The sequence below is a fragment of the Alexandromys fortis genome, unplaced genomic scaffold, assembly GCF_014885135.2.
Source record: "Alexandromys fortis isolate MF-2015 unplaced genomic scaffold, M_Fortis_MF-2015_v1.1 scaffold_5, whole genome shotgun sequence".
NCBI classification, from domain to species: domain Eukaryota; kingdom Metazoa; phylum Chordata; class Mammalia; order Rodentia; family Cricetidae; genus Alexandromys; species Alexandromys fortis.
The window spans coordinates 23,799,134-23,823,993 of record NW_026067924.1 but is presented as its reverse complement, the minus strand read 5'-3'; the positions used below and the strand labels follow the sequence as shown (position 1 = coordinate 23,823,993).

The following is a 24,860-nucleotide window of genomic DNA, read 5'->3' as shown; positions in this document are numbered from 1 at the left end:
GTGGCAGGTTAGTCTCTGGACACACACTTGTCCCAGCAGTGAGAGCACAGTACCTTGGCTGACTGTTGCTTGGGTTCCACTGACTAAGGAGATTCACAGTGACCTCGTGAGCTTCCTATGCTTGGGTCTGTTCTAAACATGATCTGTGTGTGCACAGCAGCAGTACAGGCGAGGTGTGGCTCTTCTGGGCTGGCAGAAGGAAAGGGGCTTCCCACCCAGGGAGAACCCTGTTGGGCACCTTGGTTGATGCAATTCAGGGTAGTGACCTGCCTGCCCCTTCGTTGCTATTTGCCTTACCACTGCGTATCTTTCCCTTGACCTCTAAGGGCAATGAAGTGGTCAGGCTGGGCAGGGCTGAGGACCCTGCGCTGATCAATAAAGACAGGAGGCAGAGCACTGGGTGCTACTGTTCCCCGGCCAGCGCTCCAGCACCGTGCTCAGCATTGCTACTTCCTGTACCCGGAGAGCAAATCTTGCCGTCGGGGAGTTGGAGGGCCCCACCCAGGCTACAAAGCACTCAACTGGAGGGAGTCCAGACCCCCAAGAGATCCATGACTAGTCCCTGGAGGAAGGGCCATCAAGGGTTTGTTTAATCTGAACATTCCTCACAGCAGGCTATGTGCAGGTGACGCTGAAGTTGCAAAATGAACGTTCCAGAAGCTGGGAGAAAGTGGCTCAGCACCAGAGTTGTGTTCGCCTAGCATACACAAGGGTCTGGGTTTGATCTCCAGCATCACAATAAAAAAAACTGAAATGAAATGTATATTCTGGTTGCTTAAAATAACAGCAAAGTTCAAATTCCTGGGGCTTGGACTGTATCTCAACATTAAAGCAATTCCCCCAGCATGCATGCATGCTCAGATTCATACAAAGATCAGTCTATATCACTTTTCTTCGCATTTTAAATATTTTTAAATATTTTATTTTAGTTTATATGTTTATATGTGGGTGCCCTTAGAGGCCAGAAGAGGGCACTGGATCCCCTGGAGCTGGAGTTACAGGGCATATATGGGTGCTGGGAGCCAAACTCAGGTCCTCTGGAGGAGCGGCACGTATTCATAAACCCTGAGCCATCTCTCCAGCCCCTGCAGCTTAAATTTACTATGAGATTTTTTTGAATCTTATAGTAGGAGAGAGGCACTCCAAAGGAAATTTAGGTTTTTGTATGTATGTATGTTTGTTTGTTTGTTTGTTTGTTTTATCAGGACTGGGTGTTGAACTAAGATCCTCACACATACATAACAGATGATCTACCATTGAGCTTGTCTCTGGGCTCCTTTTTTGACTGTTTGGTGTCAGGGTCTTACCTAGTTGCTTGGGATAGCCTCATTCTGTAACCCAGGCAGGCTCTGAACTCCCCATCCTCCTGCCTCAGCCTTCCCAGTAACAGGCCTGTACTACCAGGACAGCCAAAGATGAAATGTTTTCTTAATTTACACGAGGGCTCTCCTCTGTGTACAGCTGCCTCCTGCCGTGAGCGCTCACTCAAATACCAGAACTGTTTTGCCCAAACACATTCGCGAATGTGACAGGGAGACGTATCCTCTTCAGGATGCTCAATCTAGCAGCTTCTGGGGGAAGTCAGGACATTCGTGATGGCAATGTACTAAGCCCCTGCAATGCAGCATAACAGCTTCATCATCAACAATCGCCATGGTAACACATCTGTAAGTGTGTTCATGAGGATTTGCCTAGAAAGGTCTGAGGGAAGAACAACCTTGAATGTCAGCAGCACCACCATGAACTGGGGTCCTGAGCCAAAATGAAAGGAGAAAGGAAGCAGGCTCAGTGCCAGAATCTCTCTCTCTCTCTCTCTCTCTCTCTCTGCTTCCTGACTGCAGATGTCATGTGACCAGCTGCCTCGCATCCCTGTGAAAGAATGGACCCTGAAACTTTAAGTAAAATAAGTCCTTCCTTAAGCTGCTTTTGTTTGTTTGTTTGCTTGCTTGCTTGCTTGTTTTTTGTTTTGTTTTGTTTTCGGTCAGGGACTTGGTCTCAGTAACTAGAAAAGTAAGTAATCCATACCCCATCTCACGCCCGCCAAATACCTGCAGGGTCACAGAGGAGCTGCTGGGGAAGAAGCCCTGCAGAATGCCCCCAGAAACCCCTGAGCTTAGGGACAGGGACTGGCTCCGGAGGAAGCTATGCTTCTGTCCCTGATGAGAAGCAGGTGTGATAAATCATACGCTGACCACTGAAACTACTCTAGATTTCCACATGACTTACAGCAAAACCACATTGTTCCAAAGCCCTCGAGCTTGCCAGGCACTAAAGAAGAGCTCTAAGCCGCGCACAAACTACATAGGGCTCCAGTGACAGGAGGGCAGAGGCTAGGAAGCTTGCCTAACCTATTTAAGAAAATGAGCCTGCAGTCCTTTCTCAACCATAGGGAAACTGTTAAAGCTAATTACCCGTGGCTCCTATATTAAATAAACTAGACATCCCAATTCACAGGAATGCTGGAATTCTAGCTGATACTTAATAGAATTAAATTGCAACTTAGTTTATTTTTAGGTCCACAAATTAGTCTCTTAAATTATTTTATATGGATTTTATATTCCTAAAATAACTGTTTCTAAATATTCATTTGTGCTTATTTATATATTTGTGGAGGCCCAAGGTCAATGTGAAGTGTCTTCTATCCACCTTACTGCTTTTGAGACAGGGTCTCTCTCACTGTTTCAGCAAGGTTGGCTGACCCCCAGAACTAGGTTTGCAGACCCAATCCCCATGCCTGTCTTATACGCAGTGCTGGGGATCTGAACTCTGGTCCTCGCGTTTATGCAGCAGGCACTTTGTGACCTGAGCCATCTCCCCAGCCCCTTCAGTAACTCCTTCAGTCAGCACATAAAGTAACAGGTTACAGTGTGGCCCATTTTCAGACACAGCATCATTCTTCTTTGTTCTTATTCCCCCTCAGGCTGGCCGCCTCCACGCCCCTCTCTTAAAACACAAATTCCATGAGAAAATTATCAGAAACCTCCAATGACAGATACCTCCTCTTCAAGAAGATAGAGGAAAACACTATCAGACATTAAATCACCTTATCATTGAATTCAAATTTTAAAGCTTCTAACCAAGATTCATTTGCCTACAAAACGGTGCATTTATTTGGAGTATTTTATCCTGGGCCCTGTGACATAGGACAACGGGGAGGCCTGCCGCATGGTTTCCAAGTCATGCTTCTTGCAAAGGACTTGGGGGAAAGATGTATACAGCGCAGGATCCAGGAGCGACCTGACCATGTTTCTAGTGCAGGACCAGGTCGCTTAGCAGCAATCTTTGCCTTTCAAAACAGGAAATCACATTCAAGGGCAAAGAAGAAAAGATCTTTAGGACAGGTATCCAAAGTGTCCCCCTGGGCCAGTCTACTTAGAAGTTTTTGACCGTCCCCAAACTGATTTCTGTGGGGTTTGGGCCAGCCTTCCCGCCATCCCCTAGGGAGGAAAGGTGAATGGAATACGTGGGACTTGAAATCGGGAGGGGACATCCGGGGGAAGAAAGCGAATCAGCCAGAGGGAGCAGGGGCCGAGACTGCAGGGAGGGGACAATTAGAGTAAAGTATAATGACACATACATAAGGCAGGCAAGGCCAGGATAACACGCATCACTCTGTATGCTAACTTTAAAATGTAACTAAATAGGCTAGAAAAGAGGAACTCTAGACGAGGGACAGTTTACCTGTGGAAAGGGTTCAGGGAAAGGCAGCTTGCTGGAAATCTCCCAAGCACAGGCATGGTTTACACTCAAGCCGGGCTCTGGTCGTCTCCCCAATCCCACAGTCCCTCCAGGAACACGCAGAAAACTGACACGTTAATGACGTCACTCTACAGGTCAGGAGAGTCTGGGGCCAGGGAGGGGGCAGAGCAACGCATCGGCTGAGACCTGGACTCATCCACTGATGGCCCTGGCTCTTTCCCCCCATTCCCACCACCGGGGGCAGGTCGGGAAACCCACCCGGGGAAGGGGCTCCACACCTCCGCACAGAAACCAGACAGCCACGGGCCCTGCCCTCTCCATAGCTGGGACCATCTGACTGCCCCTGTGCCCTCGTCTCTGGGTTGCCCACAAGGTACAAGGTCAAAGTTGTGACATAACAAGCCACATGCTGGCTTTGCAGACATGCACAGGGCCATGGGAGGCTAGGATTTGGCCACTTTTGATCCTTACCTTGTTTAAACTTGAGGCTACGGGATATAAAAGATAACTTTGGGGGTGACTTTGGAGCCTGACAAGAATCCCTTGCTGTCTGTCTGGCCACAAAACACTGCTGGGTTTCAACGAAATCTACTCCAAGCCTTCCCAGCCAGAGCTCAGGGCTCGCTCATTCCCCATCTTCTTGATGACAGCCACTGATTCAGGGCTGGCCATGTGACCCACACTGCCTGCATCACGGTTCTGGGGAGAACAGCATGGTGGGAAGCTGGGGCAGTGCTGAGACCCTCTTTCCTTCCTCAGCAGGAACAAGGGCGGCACTGAGGACAGCAGAGCCACAGGTCAAAGGCTTGAGCCAAAATCACCCCTAAATGTGTGGATCCAGGCTCCCCTTGAGAGCCCTGACTGAGCTAATCAGTCTTTTCTTTCCTTCTTTCTCTCTCTCTTTCTCTATTTTTTTTTTTCCCTTTGGTGTTCTTGAAGCAGAGTTTCATCCTATAGCTCAGGCTGGCCTAGAACGTATTGTGTAGCTCAGTCTGGACTTAAATTCCTACCAGTCTTCCTGGCCTGGCCTTCCAGATGCTAGGATTCTAGGCCTGAGCTATGACACCCAATTCTTCGCCTCCTTCTTAAACACATTTGAGTCAGTTCAGATACTTGAACACAGAACCCGGCTAGCTTTATTTCATGCTTGGTCAAACACAGTTTATGACCTGGTATAAAATGATGGGCACATTTTAATAAGGAAACTCATTTCTGAGGACAATTGTGTAGCCGGTCTCGAGCCAAGTTATTGGTCTCTTTCTGTTTTACCATCTTCAGTAAGGAGAACTGGGTTCTGAGTGGTGCTTTGTTCCAGAGCCGCAATTAGTCACAAGCTGAAGCCCTTACACCAACTGCTCTTACCTTTAGGGAGGCCGGTGTCTTGAATGGGATACTTGTCTGACTGCAGAAACGGACAAAAGGAGAGAGTTGTTTTTAAATGTCAGTTCTGAGATCAAAGTGAGTAGAGAGCTTTGTGTTGGGTTTCAGTTTAAAACCTCGGGAGCAGGCTGGGGTGTAGCTAGCTCATTGGCAAAGTGCTTGCCTAGCATGCAGAAGGCCCCAGGTTCCATCCCCAGGGTTGCAATATAAAGTAAAATTAAACCTTCCAGGTCTTTAGCCTCAGGCTTATCAGCAGGCCTGACTCACTGCTTTTCTTCTGAGCTGATAGAAACGAAATCAGAGTCAACAGGTTAATGTTGGAACTTGAAACAGAATAACCCCCTCTTAACTTCCTTGGCTCTGACCGCTAAACCACACTTCCTCCCTCTGGGCTGGGCTGTTTTCCCTCTCCACTTCCTGCAGCCTTATGCTCAGATTTTGTCTCTGTGCATTCTGGGAGTGCATGCTTCTCCTCGTCATTTCTGTGACAGTCGTTTGGGTCAACATGTACATGTTCCGGGCAATAGTCACTGTTGTGGGACTCTGTCCTGGGCTTGAATCCTGGGACAGGACTCCATGTCAGATGTTTCAAATGTTAAAAGAAGGTTAACTAAAAATAGACAAAAGTTAAAAGTTGACACCCAGCAAAGACCTAGGAACATCTAAGAAGGTCTCTTTAGTATGTAAGAAGCAGGAAGAGGACCTATCACCACTTTGTTGCTGTTTCAGAGAAGGTCTCATGTAGCCCAGACTAGCTTCAAGCTTGCTATATAGCTGAAGATGACTTTAAAGTCCTGATCCTCCTGCCTCCACCTACAGAGTGCTAGGATTACAAGTGTGCACCCCCTTACTCAGTTTATGTGGTACTGGGGATCAAACCCAGGGCTTCATGTATGCTGGGCAGGCACTCTATCCACTGAGCCACATCCCCAGCTCAGGATCTAACACTGTTTTTAGTCTGAGGATGATGGCACCACAGAGGATTCCAAGAGAAAGAAGTGTATCTTTGGAAAACCTTGCTTTGGGGTTTCTGGGATTTCCTGGAAATGCTTGGTGACTACAGTGCCATATAAGAAGAGACAAAATAAAACGTGCCACCTACCATGGCGAAGGATAAAGTGCTGGGGTCTGTGTCCTCCACTGGCTCCTTGGCCATGTGATCTGGGGAGATACAAAGAGACAAGGCTGTCTTTGAGACAAAGGCACAGATAAGGCCTCCCCTGTCATCTTCATATCTGAAGAGGCTTTCTTTCCCTGGCAATATAAATATACCTTAACTACTCCTGTAACCCAAAGACCTCTGCATGTTACTTCAAGGAAGACAACAAGGGAGAGAAACAGAAAAACAAAACCAGGACACTCAGGACTTCAAAACAAACACAAGTTATTTGTACATATGTTCAAATTCTGGGAGTTATACTCGATTGCAAATTATACAAACATGATATGATTCCCGCAAGCATGTGCTGTGTATTTAGGCCAAGGGACAACCTGAGGTTGTCTGCAACAGTCATCTGCCTTCTGTTTATGAGGCGCATTCTCCCGTTAGCCTGGAACACACCAAACAGGTGAGGCTGGCTGGATAGCAAATCCCAGGGATATGCCTGTCTCTGCCTTCCCAGTGCTTAGATTGCAAGTGTGTGCTACCACACCTGGCTTTTGTACAGTGGTTTTGGAGATCAAATTCTTGCAAGGCAAGCACTTGCTGACGGAATTATCTCCCAGCTACTAACAACTCTACCTGTTTGATTATGTGTAACTTTATTTGAGGACTTTATTCTGAATCCTGTATATTTACCCATTTCCTAGTCTCTGTGTATATAAAATCAAGGCTTGAGAGATGGCTCAGTACTTAGGAACACTTGGGGCTCTTACAGTGTGGTTCTCAGCACCCACTTGGAGATTCACAGCCATCTGTACCTCCAGTTCCAGGGGATTTGACACCCTCTTCTGACTTCTGCAGGCACCAGGCACACAGATGGTGAGCATACATACACGCCTTAAAAACACACACACATAAAATAAACAAGTCTAAAAAAATTTTTTTTAAAAAAATATCACTTAAAAATGATAAGATTCTTGGACTGGAGAGGTGGCTCAGGAGATCAGTCATTTGTCACGCAAGCATGGGGACCAGCGTTCGGATTCCCCTCACCCGATAAGACAATCAGGTGTGACTGCTGTCTATAATTCCAGTCTGGGAGAGGCAGAGACAAGAGATCCCAGAGCAAGCTGGCTAACTAGAGTTACTGGGATCGGCAGTCTGCAGGTGCAGCAAGAGACTGCCTGCCAGTGAGGAAAGGGGAGACCCTCCCTCAGAGAAGCAACAGAGGACGGCTCTCAGCATCCACCTTGAGCCTCCACGTGCACACATGTGCACATGTTCCTGTGCTCGATACACACAAATACCACACACAGGTGGGGGAAACAGCTTGCTTCTGAGAGAGACTAAAATGGCCTAGACAACGCATGCATTAACACCGGCACAAGGATTCTCCTATAATTAAATCAAAAAAATTATATGAGGAAAAGAACCAACTTTTGGGACTGGTGGTGTGTGCCTATGATTCCAACAGTTGGAAACTGAGAAAGGAGGATGTAAAGCTGAGGCTAGTCTGGGCTATATAGTGAAAAATAAAAGTACAAGAAAAGAAAAAAGAAAAGAAAGACGTAAGAGGGGGCAATGGCTGTGATGGCCAGGAAAGGAGCAATGTCACCATAGCATCAGCAAGCAGCGATGTTAGTCAGTTGTGACAGAGGCCTGGGCCCTCATCTGTGTGTCTGCTAAACTTGGGTAAACCTTAAGGTGTGGCCTTGGGGGAGATGCTGCCATCAGAAGGGCTTTAAGCTGCTTACGCCTTAGAATGTCCTCTGGGACATGAGATCAAATCCAGGCCCTCCGTCCCTGGATGCCATGTGGCTGATAATCACTAGTTGTGCTAGCTGTGGTCACCTGGGCAGCTGCTCCTCAGAACCTCACTGCCAGCTGTGATACCAGAAGGCAGGGCCAGGAGAGCTAGGGGCCAGCCAGCTGGCAGGGCTTTTGATGGTTTGGTTTCTAAAGCACAACCAGGTCCCAGCAAACTCGGGAAAGGCGTGTTGAGAACCAGCACAAGAGGCATGCTTAGGTCTTTGTTGCTATTATTTTTGTTTTGTTTTTGAGACAGGCCCCCACGGAGTCCAAGCCGGCCTTGAACTTTTGTTGTAAGGGAGAATGGCCTTGAACTTCTGATCCTCCTGCCTCTGCCTCCCCCGTGCTGGGATAACGTGTGTTTCTGGTTTCTGAGGTGCTGAGGAGGAAACTTGGGGCCTCATGTGTGCCCGGCACTCTCTCTCAGCTGAGCTACACCCTCGCCTCTGCGTGTTGAGTCTATTTTCACCCTAAACACTTGACTGCCCTGGCCTTTGCTGCTCATGGGGCTTTAGATTAAGCTCTTCTTCGTCTGTCTGTCAAACGCGTTCACAGACCCGGGTCCGTGGTGGTGCTCCACATGCTACCTCTGATCCAGTGCCTTCTCCTGGCAGCTGTTTCAGGTCAGGCCCGGCTGCTTTTGTTCGCACAGGCCCAGAGTTGTGTGTGCCAAGGAGGCTGTAGAGGGGAGGGCTGTTCCTGCTTACCCGAGACAGAGCTAGACTTAGAAAGTTTTCTACAAGCCTTACCTGGAGGCCTTGAAGTTGAATGTTTACAATACGATTAAGTATAAAATCAAATCATTTATCTAAAGCTTGAAAATGTTTGTTTTTACAAGCCCCGGGTATCAGCAGGTTGAGCCCACAGGCAAAGATCCAGTGCCAGGTGGGATGCGGGGCACCAAGGGGCCTGAAACACAAACAGGAGGGGGATGTGAGCCCCAAAGGGGGCATAGCCAGCAGTTCTTATCTGGGGTGATGGGGACGTTCCCCTGCCCCCAGCTGTCACCCACTGTTGGACCAAGTTTCCCTCCCCAGCGCTGCCTCCACCACCCCAAATGAGTTCAGATCACCCTACATCAGCTGGCAGCTGCGTACTGCAGTAACTGATGCCCCGCCCTCACAAGCACCTTCTAGAGAGTTCTCCCTGGTGAAGCCGTGGGGAATCTCTGGCAGGGTACCAGCAGGCTCTCAGCACCCTGACTTAGATCAGAATGAGCTGGCTACACCATCACCCAGATCTCTGGACCACATTAACCTATAATGCTAGGAGCTAAAGAGAGCCAGATATGATGGCTCACATCTGTACTCCCAGCATTCTGGAAATGGAGGCAGAAGGTTCACGAGTTCAAGGCCAACTCGGACCAGTGAGTTACAGGCCACCCTGGGTTATAGAAAAAAAGATTCAACAGTGGCAAACTAAAGAACACCTTTGTCCCCTTCAAAGATCAGTCTGCGACAGTGACTACAGGAGCCCCGCAGTGACAAAGTACCCAGCACTGGCACCCAAAGTCAGAGTTACAATTTCTCCTTCCCTCACGTCCACGCTGCACTGCACACGTGTACGGCCTCTGTGATATCTTGACATACACGGGTCGATTTCTCTCCTCGGCGGCACCTGCTTCAAAGTCCCTTCCCAAGGCAGGCCATTCAACTCCGGCCTCCCCCACCTCTGCCTGGGGGTTGTGCATCCAAAACTCTCTGAGATACCTCATCTCATCTGTGTTTGAGAAGGGTCCCATATTGGAGAGGGGATAGGGAGGGTTCAGGAAGAAGTGAGCTGAAACCTCACTGGGACCCTCTCTGGCTGTCGACAGCAGAAAAGCCTCTTTGTCGGGTCATATTTTCTACACGCCGGGTCACTCGGGCTTCGATCAAGCCCGCAATGAAACCTCCACATAAACTTAGAATAAGGAGTTGGAGGCGGTGGCTCAGCTGGTAGAGTGCTTGCCTAGCTAGAGTTCACAAAACCCTGCGTTCAGTTTCCAGCACTACATAAACCCTGTGTAGTGGCGCAGGACTGTAATCGCAACACTCAGGAGGTGGGGGGCAGGAAGACTGGAGTTCAAGGTCATCCTACGCAGCTAGCTGGAGGATGACCTGGGCTACTTGAGATAGTATCTCAGTTGAGAGAGAGAGAGAGAGAGAGAGAGAGAGAGAGAGAGAGAGAGAGAGAGAGAGAGAGAGAGAGGACTATGTTAAGGAATTTCTGGTCAGCCCAGCACGGGAACACCTGGGTGGTGGCACCCAGAGAGGAGCTAGGAAGCTTCACAGCCTCATGCCCCTTCTTTGCCCATACCTCACTCTGAGCATCTGTTTCTTTATGTGTGTCCTTTGTAGAACCCTTTAAGGGCTGAAGGGGAAGGATAACTCTGTGCTAGAGCCCTGGGTTCCACCCTCAGCACCACAGAAACAAACAGAAAAACAAGTAAAGATTAGTAAATAAACATTTTCCTCAGTCCATTGTCAGACGCACAGGCTCACCAGCACAGACATGCAATCTTAGGGGAGGTGGCAGTATAGGGACAGGCAGGCGCTCAACCCTTGAGATCTTCCACTACCTCCTTGTGGTATCAGAATTACCTGGATGAGGAGAACCCCTGCTGGTGCCTGCTTGCTGAGGAAGGGACCCCATTTGTGACAAAACCGAAAGCCTTGCGACCATCCTGAGAAGGATATGAGAACCCCCTTTCTACAGCATGTGCTCTAGCTCATGAATACATGTGAGAGGCAGGATTGAGTCTGCTGGGTTTCTAGCCCCAGAGGCTTCTAGAAGTGGCTCAGGCCTAGTTCACCAGGCAGACTCAGCTGGGGACGCCATTCTGTCCAGACTTGTCCTATTTGTTTATTTTCAATCATGCTTTTCATTTTAAACTTTTCATTTAGTGTGTGTGTGTGTGTGTGTGTGTGTGTGTGTGTGTGTGTGTGCAGATGTGAAGGTCTGAGGACAGCTTTGAGGAGTGGTCCTCCCTTCTTATGTGGGCTTAGGGGGTCACAATCAGGTGGTCAGGCTTGTGCAGTGAGCTCCTTCACCCCCTGAGCCGCGTCACTGGACCCATTTTCCCTTTCTATGAAGACATCTTCAAATTGGTTAGCGATCCACTCTTAGGACCTCAGTTTAACAAGATTACCTTAAAAAAAATCTCTGTTTTCAGAAAACGTCACATTCTGGAAAACTGGCTATTAAGACTTCAACATAATGTTTTCTGAAGTGTTGGGGGTTCGAATACTATTCATCCACAACCCACTCCCCATTTCTGTCCTTCCTACTTGCGGAATACTCACCCTTCCCTAACCCTTAATCCTTGTAACATCAACTCTAAATCCAAACCCTCATCTACTCAGCCTCAACTCAGAGATCCACACCCTTCTCTCTCCAGAGTCAGCTTGAAGGGGACCAGTCAGCACCCTGGAGGCTCTGCATGATGAACCAGCTGCATGGCTCCAGCAAGGATAAAGTGACATCTCCCTTTACCTAGCACATTCTGGTTCGAAGCAGCAGTTTGGCCCAGAAAGTTTAACTATCCCCAAAGATGTCTGTTCAGAGGAAATAAAGAGGGGATCGTGTTCGGCTCCCAGCTCCCCAGGCAAGAGCGGGGCCCCTTGTGTGTTCAGTGCCGAACTGAAGGCGACTCTTTGAACTCGGGATTTCAGAGGTAAGTTGTTTTTCTTCTTTTCTTTCTTTTTTAACAACCCCCCAACTTTCTCTCACACACAGCTGTTTTCATTCCTCCTTGCAAAACTCGAGGATCACAGACACTCTCAAAGCCGCAGAAAGGCTGCCGTTGGCATTGGCGGCTTCTTTCCCTCCAGTCATGTGACTGAACTAGCTGGGGAGGGGGCCTGCGTCAAACAGGTGTGTTCCTATGGGGTCCTTGGAGAAGGCCTTCCCTTGCGGACCCGGTGACAAGAATCAAAACGATCAGGGAAGAGCTGAGAGGATGTGAGGGGACACGCAGAAGCGGGAGAGGACAGTGACGTTAGGAAGCATTATAAGTAAGAAAAGCAGGCCTCGTAGCCCAGGCTTGCCAGCCAAGGCTGAGGCGGGAGGGTGGAAAATGAAGGCCCCGCTGAGCGACAAAGCGAATTCAAGGTCGGTGTGTAACTTAGGGAGACCCTGCCTCAAAACAAAACATAAAAAGAGGACTGGGGTGTAGCTCAGTGATAAAGCGCTTGGCCAGCAGAAGCAAGGCCCCAAGTCCCATTTCTAGTACCCCCAGTACTACAACAAAAGGAAAATAAAATGAAATTGGGAAATGCCGCAGAGAAGGAGATGGAAAATTACAGATGCCCACCCCCTCTGCTTTGGTAGTCACGCAGACATAGCAGGCTGGACCAGCTCTGCTGGAAGTGGTTTGCCCAGGATTTGGCCTACAGGAGGGTAAAGGGAGGCTGATTACAGGTGAGATACTTTCAAAAGCACATTCCTAGAGTCCTAGGCTGATGGCTAGGACCTGGACAAGGGCTTCCACAAAACATCCAGGTTATGCAGAGAAAATGGGACCCTGAAACAGAGGGAAAAGTCACATGACTGTACTCAGCCACCAGGGTGCTTAGGTAACCGAGCATCCACCTCCTCACTTGGCCATTCTTTGTAAGGTCTTGGTATCCAAATAAACAGGAACAGCCAGATTTTAGTCGCATTTGACAGACAGTGGCAGGTCAGTGAGGGAGGCCGAGAATGACGGCCGGATAGCCTCTCACCATCACTGCCGTTGTCTTCCCTGCGACCTCAAGCATCTTGTGAAGTTTCTTAATATGCAAGTTTTTTTTTTTAATTAGCTTCATGGGAACTGGAGAGATGGTTCAGTGGTTAAGAATGCCAGTTGTTCTTCCAAAGGACCTGGGTTCAATTCTCAGCACTCACATGGAGGCTCACAACCAACTGTAACTCCAGTTAGAGGACCCAACACCCTCTTCTGGCTTCTGGGTGCACCAAGCACACAGGTGGTGCCCATAAATGAAGGCAAAATGCCCATACACATATACATAAAACACAAGTTAACTTCATGGCTTGGAGAGATGGCTCAGTGGTTAAGAGCACTTGTTGCTTTTGCAGAGGACCCAGGTTCAGTTCCTGGCATCCACATGGTGGCTCACAGTTATCCATAACTCCAGTTCCAGGGCGTCTGATACTCTCTTCTGACCCCCACAGGTCACAGGCACATACATACATGCAGACAAAACATTTATACACATAGACAAAAATCAATAAGTCTAAAAAAACTTAGTTAACACAACATAATGATGTGTGTGTGCATGCGTGTGTGTGTGTGTGTGCGCGTGCGCACACGCGTATGTGCAGGAGAGGGGACAGAGAGAGAGGCAGACTAAGAATTGGACCTTGGGCCTCATGTATAGCAGGCAAAGTACACGCTGCCACTGAGCTATGTCTTCATTATGTGTGTGAGGGAACAGATCCCCCCCACACACACACACACTTTGCAAGGTGAACTTGGTTGACATACTTCACTTGATGAATAAACTCCTCAGGAACGAACACAGGAAGATTTTTTTCTCACAGTTTGAAGCAATTTCATTAAAATTCTGTGTCATCCATCCATCCATTCACTTCTCCACTTGCTGAAGTAAAATATGTTTACACAGGGCTTTGTGTGTACTGAGTACTGTCGTGGTTGCTAGGGAAGAGCTACAGGCAAGAGAGACTCGGGTTCTAGCTGGAGCTCACTTTCCAATGGAGAGAGTGACGCTGGCCAGATGGAATCTAGAAACAGCGGAAAGAAGGTTCCAGGAGAACTGAGTGAGTGATCAGGGACTAGGCTGGGTCTTTGAAGTCTGGAGAAATAGGAGGGACCTGGGGGGCCAGAGCAGGAGGCACAGAACAGGGAAGTTTTCAAAAGATAGAAAGGAGGCAGTGTGGCCGTGTGGCTGTCATGCCAAGCAAGCGACCAAAGGTGCTGAAGGGACCGGTAAGGGTGTAGCAGGATGGATGGCTCAGAAGAAACCTTCCAGGGTCTGAGAATTTGTCGAGAAGTGAGCCCAAGCAGGAGGGTGACGGATATGACTGATCAAGAATTCGCTCTGACCACCTTTTGGAGGACCGTCAACAGGAAGCCTGCTTCAGTGTGGAAACTCCAGTCGGGAGGTGGGGGCAGAAAGCCCAGAGGAAGAGCGTGGTCTGAGTTGGAGAGCTGAAATTTTCAGTCAACCGGTTGTACACATTGACACCACCTGTGTTTGCACTTCAGAAATGGAAGGGCCAGGTGGGGTGTCTGGATGGAAGCGCTCATGTGTCAAGACATGTATTACATAGAGGAGCCTCTTTGATTGACAGATTCCCAGGATGGGAAAGGATATTCTTAATATCTCCCAGGCCCGAATATGATCTTCACCATTCCCTGCCGACAGGATCCCTGAAGGAGGCCTTCTTCCTTTGTGGGGAGCCCCAGTCCATCTCTCCCCGAAGGGCTCACATAGAGGTTTGGGTTCTACCTCGTGAAGTGAGAGACAGACTGCCTACAGGACACGCTCCGTTCCTACCATTCCACACATACGGAGATCTGATGGTCCCTTTACTGCAGTTTTGGGCATCTATTCTATATGTATCAAGCTAATTAAGACCATAGCTGCAACACTAACCTTATAATACTGTAACTGTCTCCTAAGATCATTTATCTACCACCAAATACATACACACGGCTTTGTGTGGGGGTATACACACATGTTCATGTGGGTATGTGCATGTGTGCTCCTTTGTGTGTACAGACCACAAGTCAACTTAGGGTGTCTTCATTAATTCTCTCTGTCCTCTGTGTGTGTGTGTGTGCACATTGTATACACACGCGTGTGTGCAGGCATATGCACCTGTGTATGTGTGCACGTAGCCCAGAGGAGGATGGCAGGCACCCTGCTCTGTCACCCTCTACCCACTTGAGACAGGGCCTCTCCCTGAACCTGGGGCTAAGCTGATGACCCACAGGCCCCAGGGATCTTCCTGTCTCCACCCCTTCTCCACAGCCCTAGGGTTACAGGCATGGGTGCCATGCCTAGGTTTTTATGTGTGTGCTGAGAATTTAAACTCAGATTAGAAGCCAGGTTCTCAACACTTGGGCAGCCACTCTTTACCCACACAGCCATTTCCCTAACCTCTCTCCACATTTTCTTTGAGACAGGGTCTCTCTGAAAATGGAACACATCCATCTGCCTTGGCTGGTTGGTCAGCGACCTCCTGGAATCTATCCTCTGTCTGAGTCAAACAGTCCTTCCAGCCCTGAGGTTACAGGTGGACCACACCATGCCTGACTTTTGATATGAGTGGTGGGGATCAGAACGCAAGTCCTCATGCTTGCTTGGGAGGCATTTTACCTGAGGCTTTTTACACTCTATCATTGCTGAACTGACTTCCAGCTTCCCTACACACACACAGACACACACACACACACAGACACACACACACACAGACACACACACTCACACTTTCTCTGGTGCCAGTGATGCTGGGGTGCAGCTCAGGCAAATGTTACCTGTATCCTCATTCAGTGAATTCCCTCTCTCCGTCTTTTAAATCCCCCGCCAGTACCATTTAAGAAGTCTGGAACCATTACGACTAAAATTAGCCCCAAACACCCCCTTGGCATCTTAGCAACGAGGCTCTCAGCACAGGAAGGGGTAGTGTTAGGAGTAGGACCAGGATGAGAGGATTGTTCCCTTCATTTCCCATTCTGTTCTTGCGAACAATGGGAGGGATGGCCAGTTCGTTTCAACTGATAGCCGGTTGACCATGCCACACTTGAATAATTTTGTTCTCTCTTCGATGTCACCAGTAAACAGCCTCCTCCCCAAGTCAGTCCTTCGAGATGTCAACGTAGCCATTGGTCTTAATCTTCTGGCCACTGCCAGATACATGGTATCCTCTCAGTCAGGTCAAGTGGCTCAAGCGGCTAGTCGGGGCTGAACAACTGAACTCTGTCCCTGCTCCAGCTCGAGAAATGACATATGAAACACAAGCAGTCACATCTATCCCAGCAGTCCAGACCGACCTGGTTCTGGGTGGCTTTCATCAGAGCTTCCAACCTCAACAAAACCAGAGAGACCCAGTGCACTCCGAGGGACACCATCCATTCATCCTGCAAGTCCCACAAACACCCATGAAGTTTTTAGCTAGGTTGCAGGAGGACAGAGAGAATTCCTGGAAGATGAAGTTTAAAGAGAATTTTACTTACATGTACGCAGGGAGAAGCGACAGAAAAATCTAGATGCTGGCCTCACTGTATAAAAGCACAACGTTTTTATGTACTAATGGGACTAGGGGCCTCCACAGGTGGGGACTGTGAAGGTGGGCTCGCCTTCCTGGCTCTATGGAGAGTATAATAGTTTATAGAACTCGGAGAGGTAAGACTTAAAAACAGAAGCAAACCCTCTCTGCAAAGTGGAGCCAGGGAGGAAGAAGGGGAAGCAAGAAGGCTTCCCCTTGAAGTGAGTGGGGAGCAAGGGAGAGCCCGGGAGGGGATGCAGAAACCTATGTTCTTTTCTGCCAAAGGTTGACTGACTTGTTTCAACCTGGCACCCGCGTGGCCCAGAACAAAAGCGCTCGGCTGGGCCTCCGCGTGGGGAGAGGGACCACGCACACCTTGCAGTGTGTAGGAGGCGAGCAGGTCAGCTGCCGCTCACAGAGGGGAGGAAGCACAGAGGTGGGATTGGGAAAGGTAGGACAGTGTGCCACCACCGTCCCCATCCAGCCTGGCACACATCTGGCACAGGCGCTGGTGTCCTGAAACACTCTCAGGGGTGACTGAGGTTCAATCTCAAGAACCCAGCGGGTGGTCACGCTCCAAGTGCGGGAGGTGCACGGTGGTGCCACTTTACCTGAGCGCAGAGGGTCATCCGGAGAAGCCATGAAGACCGGGAGAGGACAGACGAGTGTCTGAGCTGAGCGGGGCTGAGCAGCCTCTGGGACCCCAGAGAACAGGAGGATCGCCGAGCTTCAACCTCCGCTGTGGCAGTGCGCGACTCTACAGCTCTGCAGTCGGGCTGCTGCTCCTCCTCCCCTCCTCTTCTTGATCTCTGCCACTTCTTCCTCGTGTTCACTTCCTGCAATTAGCAAAGCCCCTGCCCGGCGCTAACGTCTCTCTAGAACTCTGGAGAGGATTCCGTGGTTGCGGTTGGGCACGAGAGGACCCGGGGGGCCCAGAGCACGTGTCCTGCCCGTACCTAGAGCCTAGTGCACACGTCCCACCACGGGGGCACGATCGCAGCTGAAGGGTCTTTCAGCCAGCCTGGCACCCGCTGCCGCACGCGCGGGTGGCTTTCCTGGTTCCCAATCTCGCCCTCAGCTAGGACACCAAAGCGCTCCCAGCGTGCTCCTTGCACAGGCCCGGACTGAGACGCCTGCCGGCGATCTGATGTTTGAACAGTTTCCTAATCTTCAGGCAGCCTGAACGGCTGCATGACCGCACACGCTAGCACTTTCTATTTTGATGTTTCTTTGGCATTAGTTACTGCCTGACCCCCTGGGTGAGCGCTACACAAAAGAGAGGGAAGAAAAGTCAGTCGCAAAGTCTCTTGCTCTCTCCTCTGGTAGAAAAAAAAAAAAAAAAAAAAAAAAGCACAATGTAGGGTTCTGTCAGAAATGCAGAATCCATTGACCTTTGAACGAATTAAATTTTACTTTAAATGAGATTTGATGCTAAGTGAGCACAGAACGTGATCGTTTAAAATGGCTATATTTTATTTTATTTCAAATTTTAAAAAAGTTATTTTCATTATTTTTAAACCGTCTGGGTGGCTATGTACACATGAGTGCAGTGCCTACAGAATCAAGAAGAGGGCATTGGGTTCCCTGGAGTTGTAGGTGGTTGTGCCATTCCAGGAACTGAACTTGGGTCCTCCGCAAGAGCAATATGCACTTTTAATGCTAAGCCACCTCTCCAGCTCAAGTGGCTATATTTTCACTAACTATATCTGCCTTATACAAAGGCTACAGATAACTTAAACTCAATAGGAATCTCTGAAAGGTATCACATAATCGATATGTGCCCTTGGGCGTAATCATAGAACCATAAAAAGGAGTTTGAAGGAGACAGCAGACAGGGATGTGGTTCACTAGTAGAGTGCATGCCGGCTTGTGTAGGCCCTGGGTTTAAAACCTAGTATGGCAAAAATAAAAATTTTAAATTAAAAGTTTATTTTAAGACCTGCCTGATGACGTACTTGTAATCCCAGCACACAAGAGTTTGAAACCAGCCTGAACTTATAGCGTGATACTATCTTAAAAAGGAAAAAAAAGTGTGTGTGTGTGTGAGGGGATGGGGAAACCCGGCCTTCAGAGAGTTCAGAGATAAGGCTACAACGTGGGACTGTGTGGAAGGGAGGATCACAGTCCTCGTCAGAGCTCATGTAGGAAGGAAGTTATTTTAGAAAGGGTGTTTTCTAAGGGAATCTATTTTGAGGTTTGGTTTGTGGCTCCTTCTGTACTTCATGCGGAGATGGAATTTGTTTCTGAGGTTTGATTGTCAGGAACCACATATCAAGTTGAGCTGTCTTGTTAACACAAGATCAAGTGGTTAGTTTTTTTCCAGATAAAACTGTAAATAAGCCTTCTGAAGTCACCCATCCTTCATTGAATGGAAGATGATTCTAGAAATGTGTGTTGTCTTCTCCCTTTCTCTGTGTGTACACGTGGGTGAGTGTGTGCATGGGAGCAAATGCAGAGGTCAGAGGGTAACGTGTCCAAGTCAGTTCTCTCCTTCTGCCATATGGGTCATGGGGATCAAACTCAGGTCATCAGACAGGGCAGCGAGCATCTTCCTTTACCTGCTGAGCCTAGCTCATTGTTTCTTCTTCTTCTTCTTCTTCTTCTTCTTCTTCTTCTTCTTCTTCTTCTTCTTCTTCTTCTTCTTCTTCTTCTTCCTCCTCCTCCTCCTCCTCCTCCTCCTTATTTTCCTCCTCCTCCTCTTCTTTGTCCTTCTCCTTCTTCTTCCTCCTCCTCCTCCTTCTCCTCCTCCTTCTTCTCTCTCCCTCTCTCTTCTTCTCCTTCTCATTTTTCTTCCTCCTCCTCTTTCTTTTTTGAAAAGGTCTCACTCTGTAGATTAGACTAGCCTCAAACCCATGGATAATCTTCCCAAACTCTTCAGCCTCAAGAATCCTGGGATTACAGTGAGCTTCCACATCAGACTAAGGTGAATTTAAATTATTTTAAACTGTTATGTGAGGGGTATTTTGCCTGAAGTATGTCTGTGTACAACACGTATGTAGTGTGTTCAGAGGCCAAATGAGGGCATCTGATCCCCTGGTACTCCAGTCACAGTTGTGAACTACCGGGCTGCTGAGACTCAAACTTGGTCTTCCAGGAGAGCAGTCAGTGCTCTTAACTGAGCCATCTCTCCAGTCCAGAGGTTTTTGTTTTTGTTTTTTTAAAGAGAAATGGATCTGATATTTTGGTGTGACTCTTCAGCTTCCTTTCCTATGAACTGCAACTGATGCCATCATCCTCGACTCTTCCCGACACGTTTCATGATCAATGAAGTATAACACAAAAGGATCTATTATTGTGCTAGTATACAACATAGCAATTAACATTCTTTCTCATCCTCCGAAGTTCCCATGCAATCCATCTGTTGTCATATTAGACTTCTCAGGGTCTACTCTTATTGCTCCTGGAGAGTGTGATGCTTGGTAGTGGTGGTGGTAGGGCAGGAATCACAGGACCCTTTCAAAAGTATCTTTCAAGACTTATTTTTTTATAATTAAATTTATTATTTATTTATCCATTGCACACTAATCCCAGTTCTTATGTCTATATGTGGGTAAGTGTGTGTGAGGGCAGATGTCCCCAAATGCCAAAAGACATGTCTGATTCTTCAGAACTGGAGTTGTAGGCGATTGTGAACCACCCAGTCTGGAACACTGTGAACCAAACACAAGTCTTTTGTAAGAGTAACAAGTACTCGTCACTGCTAAGACACCTCTGCTGCTCCTAAAATAATAGTTTGTTACATTTGCTGATTTGTTGTGTGTGTGAGAGAGAGCTTGCATGTGTGTGTGCACATGTGGAGGCCAGAGGACAGTTTCTAGGAGTCATTCAGTTCTCTTTTCTCCTTGTAAGTCCTGATGATAGAACTCAGGGCATCAGACTCAGCAGGAGACATCTCCATCACTGAACCGTCTTGTTGGTCCCCACCCTTGTAAAGTTGGGCATTGATGATGTTTTCTTATAATGCCCCAAATCAAATCAGTCTTGAAGTCCTTTGTTAAGTATCATATTTCTCTTACTTTAATGCTTTTGTTTTGTTTTTGGTTTCATGTGTGTATGGTTTATTTATTTGGGGGTTGGCATTGCATGTGTCTTAAGTGCTCAGACATGAGAGGCCAGAGAATGATGTCAGGTTTCTTCCTCTATTGCTCTCTCTCTCTCCCTCCCTCCTTCCTTCCTTTCCTAAGATAGTATTGTGTCTCTCTGAAGCTCATCATTCTGATTAGGATGGCTGTCCAGCAAGCTCCAGGATCTACCTGTCTCCGTGGGTACTTGTTGCCACACCCAGCTTCTACAGGAGGGCTGGAGGTTTGAATTCAAGCCCTTTTGTTTTCATAGCGAGTGCTCTTAGCCACTGAACCATCACACCAGCTCTTGGGTTTTCTGAGACAGGGTTTCTTTGTGTAACCCTGGCTGTCCTGGAACTAGCTCTGTAGACCAAGCTGGCCTCAGACTCACAGATATCTGCCTGTGTCTGCTTCCCAAGAGCTGGGATTAAAGGTGTGCACCCCCACTGCCCAGTTATGTTTTGGGGGGAGAGTTGTTTGTTTCTCATATATTGAGAAAGGGTCTCATGTAGCCCAGGTGGCCTTGAATTCTCTATGTAGCTGAGGATGACCTTAAGTTCCCAGTCCCCCCACCTCCTCCTCTGAGACCACAGGCATGGGCTCTTATGCCCAATGCTGTTGATTTGGAGCTTTTCAGTTGACCTCCATCTGTCCTGTTCCGACTTGGTCATCTCAGAGTCAAATCAGCGGGCTTTGGCTCTTGGGCATGAAACCACAAGCAAGAGACCTACTCAGAGGTGGTTTGTACGACTGTGAACATTTACCAAAATAACAAACACAAGAAAATATCTGGGGACAGTGGATGTGGCTCAGTGCGAGGATATTTGCTTAGCATATTGTAGGCTGTTGGTTTGATGCCAGCATTGCGTGAAAAAGAAAGACCGAGGTAGAGAGGGGTGAAGGGAGAGTGAGAGAAGGGAAGAACAGCAGAATAAGGAAGATGGAGGAGTAACCAGTGACTGTCACACAAGTCGGTGACCGTCATACAGTTCATGTTTTCCTTACAATTTAGACTACTCCGAGCAGCTTTTGTTTTCCTCATTTTAAAAAAATTAAATATAAATATATTATTTTTCCTTCCTTCTCCTCCCTACAATCTCTCCCCTCCCCATTCCCCCTTTGCTTCCTTCCAAATTTCCAATTATTATTGCCACACATATACATATGCGTCTGTGTGTGTGTGTGTGTGTATGTATGTATGTACATACTTGTATATGACCAGATGAGTCCTTTCAGTGTTGCTTGAATGTATGTGATTTCATGGATAACCAATTAGTGCACTCATCCCTGGGGAAGAATATTTCTCCCAATCTCAGCATTTCTTAGTTGCTGTCAGTTCTTTATCTAGGGGTGGGACCCTGTGAAATTTTTCCCTTTCTACATTAGCAGATCTGTTGGTATTGTCATTGTTCAGGTCTTGGTTAGGCAGCCATGTTGTTGAGATATCAAGGGTGTAGCTTCTTTGCCATTTTTAGGAGACACAAGCTCACAACAGACTTAAGCTTTTATTGTCTTTTTCCAATAAATGTTTCAGTATATTTTGTTTCCATATGGTAGGGACCAGAGGGGTAAATGATTGCATTCATTAATGATTTTGAGAGGGACTGAGCCTAGGGCCTACACTGAACTTGTACCCCAGTCCTCATCTGAGTTTTTATTTTTTTTAAACATTTATTTATTTATTATGTATACAATATTCTGTCTGTGTGTGTGCCTACAGGCCAGAAGAGGGCACCAGACCTCATTACAGATGGTTATGAGCCACCATGTGGTTGCTGGGAATTGAACTCAGGACCCTTGGAAGAACAGGCAGTGCTCTTAACCGCTGAGCCATTTCTCCAGCCCCGAGTTTTTATTTTGAGATAGGACCCTGCTGAGTTTCCCAGGCTGGCCCTGAACTAATACTGCAGCCCAGGCAACGGTCCTGAACTTGCTGTTCTACTGCTTCAGCCCTCAGGGGTGCTGGGGTTCTGGGATGACAGTCCTATGTCACCAGACCAGCAAATATTTTCTTAAATATTCCATAATTTTGTGCACCAAGCAAAATGCCAAGCCCTGAGGCTAAAGAGGTGGCTCATTTAATAACATGTATTGCTCTTTCGGAGAAATCAAGGTTGGTTCCTAGCACCCATGTTGAGTAGCTCACAGTTGACTGTAGCTCCAGCTCCACTATGACCCAATATATCTGGTCTCCATGGGTGCATGAACTCACACAAACACAGAGAGAGAGAGAGAGAGAGAGAGAGAGAGAGAGAGAGAGAGAGAGAGAGAGAGAAGAAGAAGAAGAAGAAGNAAGAGAGAGAGAGAGAGAGAGAGAAGAAGAAGAAGAAGAAGAAGAAGAAGAAGAAGAAGAAGAAGAAGAAGAAGAAGAAGAAGAAGAAGAAGAAGAAGAAGAGAAGAAAGATTAAAACAACAACAACAAAACAAAAAATCCAAGAACCAAGATGGTTCTTTGTGGCAGAGCACTTGCCTGCCATATGCAAGATTTGTGATTCAGTTCTTAGCACTGTCAAATAAGTGTCCACATTTTAAATTCTAATTCATTACAAGATGTGTTCCAGCCCTGAAGGGAAAGGCTTCCCCAACAGACATGTTGCAGCTCTGCTGTAGCCAGGAAGGTTTCCCCAGTGGAAGTGTCCCAGCTCTGAAGGAAGAGGTATCCAGGCAGTCAGGAGCCCAGGATACCACAAAGTCACACCACACAACAAACCTCACACAAGAGATTTGTTCGGAGGGAGAAACCCAGGAGGGTGGCTGCTTCTGCTCAGTGAGAAGCAGCAGGGAACAGGATTCCTTGGGGTAATTTTCTGGGATGGCCTGGGATTGGTGAAATTTTTGTGGCCTGATTTTGAGGCATGCTCAGGAATTGGTGGTATTCTATTTCTTAGTCCTGGTCTTGGGCCTGGGGTCAAGTCAGGGTCTGAGTGCTTTTCCTTGGCCCTGGGGTTGGTGTCAAGTCAAGGTTACAGTATTTTTCCTTGGCCCTGGTCTTGGGGTCAAGTCAAGGTCAGGGTGTTTTTTTCCTTTGGCCCTGGTCGCCAGGTTGAGATAGGTGTTCTTTCCTTGGCCCTTTTACCCTACATAGGATATATTGGTTTTGTTTATATTATACTTTTGAAGGGATAGTTAAATTTCTGTGGCATAAGGTTTAAAAAACTTCACAGATTTACATTTTTTTTCCTTACTTCAAAGACTCCAAAAGCTACATTGTGTATTGACGAGCCAAGGAAACTAGGCTTTGGCCACTGTAGTGGTTTGAATGAGATGTCCCCCATATTCTCCTCCATTTGAATCCTTGGTCCTCAGTTATTGGCACCATTTATGGAGGCTTAGGAGGTATGAGTGTCTTGGAGGAAGACTGTCGCTGGAGGTGATCTTTAAGAGTTTAATCACTATTGTCTGTTGGAATTGGCTCTCTCTCTGCTATCGTCCATGAGCCCTCAGCTTCCTGCACTTGCTATAAAGCCTTGGCTCTGCTGTCATGGACTCGAAGCCTTGGGAACTATGGGCCCAGCAAGCTCTTCCTTCTATAAACAGTCTTGGTGATGGTGTTCTATCACAGCGGCAGAAAAATAACAAATTCAGCCACCTCCTAATTGAGCAAAATAAATTATCTTGAGCTGTAAAAGACAGCATATGACTAGAGGGACATAGAGGCTTCCCTGTACCGTACAAGAGGATAGGTTTGGCATACCCTCCTGGAGTCAGATAGAGTGGGAAACACTCCAACAAGAGGGTGCAGTGTCTCCTCATTCAGGGGGGCATTCATCGGCTCAGTCTCACCTGGAGTACTTCAAGGCAGGCAGAGAGTCCTCTGTCACCTCACCACCTAGCTTTTCATCACAGTGTCCCAGCTTCCTTCTGAAGAGTCTCTGTCCCATTCAGCCCATGGCATTGATAGTCCAGATGTTACTTGTCAATTTGCCACAGCCTTGAGTCACCTGGGGAGAGCTAGCTAGATCAGGTTGGCCCGTGGCATGCCCATGAGGGCTTTTCTTAGCAGCAGGGTTAGTTGATGTGAGAGGGCCCAGCTCACTGTGGGTAGCACCATTTCCTCGGCAGGTAGTCCTGGACTATAAGAAAGGAGAAAGCAAGCTGAGCACCAGCATGTAAGCAGGCAGGTGTTCATTTTCCTCTGCCAGCTGCTGAAATCAACCCCTTCTCTCCTAAGTTGTGAATTTTGTTTTGTTTTGGTTGGGGCATTTTTTTTTTTTTAAATCACAGCGGCGGAAATGAAAATAGGACACTGCTGGACAGTATCACCTCTGACCACCGACCCTAGGAGGTGGCAGTTGACTTTGTCATTGCCTCTTAGAACATGGCTATGGAAAGACATCTTTGGGGAACTGGGAGTGACTTTTTGGATAATTAGTCCAGGACATGTAGCTGGTGGTGGAAAAAAATGAAAAAGAGGGGACCATTTGGGAGGATCTATGCTCTAGAGAGCCTTGAGCATCAGGTAGAAGCACGCAGGGCTAGTTTTTAGACAACAGGAAGTCAGGGAGCTGGGACTGGGGTGGCAGAAGAAAATTGGTGTTTTGGAGAGATTAGTTTGGCAGCTGTGCGTAGGGGGAACAGAGACACCAAGGTAG

General features: G+C 47.8%; 1 protein-coding gene across 1 annotated transcript in view; it reads right to left on the bottom strand.

Moving 5' to 3' along the window:
* Edaradd (EDAR associated via death domain) overlaps nt 1–17,401 on the bottom strand; it is a 40,119-nt gene extending 22,718 nt beyond the window's left edge. Inside the window, exons 1-3 of the mRNA XM_050142193.1 lie at nt 16,816–17,401; nt 6,182–6,240; nt 5,062–5,101 (exon numbers count right to left, since the gene is read on the bottom strand). Of these exons, the coding sequence (XP_049998150.1) occupies nt 5,062–5,101; nt 6,182–6,240; nt 16,816–16,846 (130 nt within the window). The 5' untranslated portion in view covers nt 16,847–17,401. The remainder of the gene's footprint in view (nt 1–5,061; nt 5,102–6,181; nt 6,241–16,815) is intronic.
* Nucleotides 17,402–24,860: the final 7,459 nt, after the last annotated feature.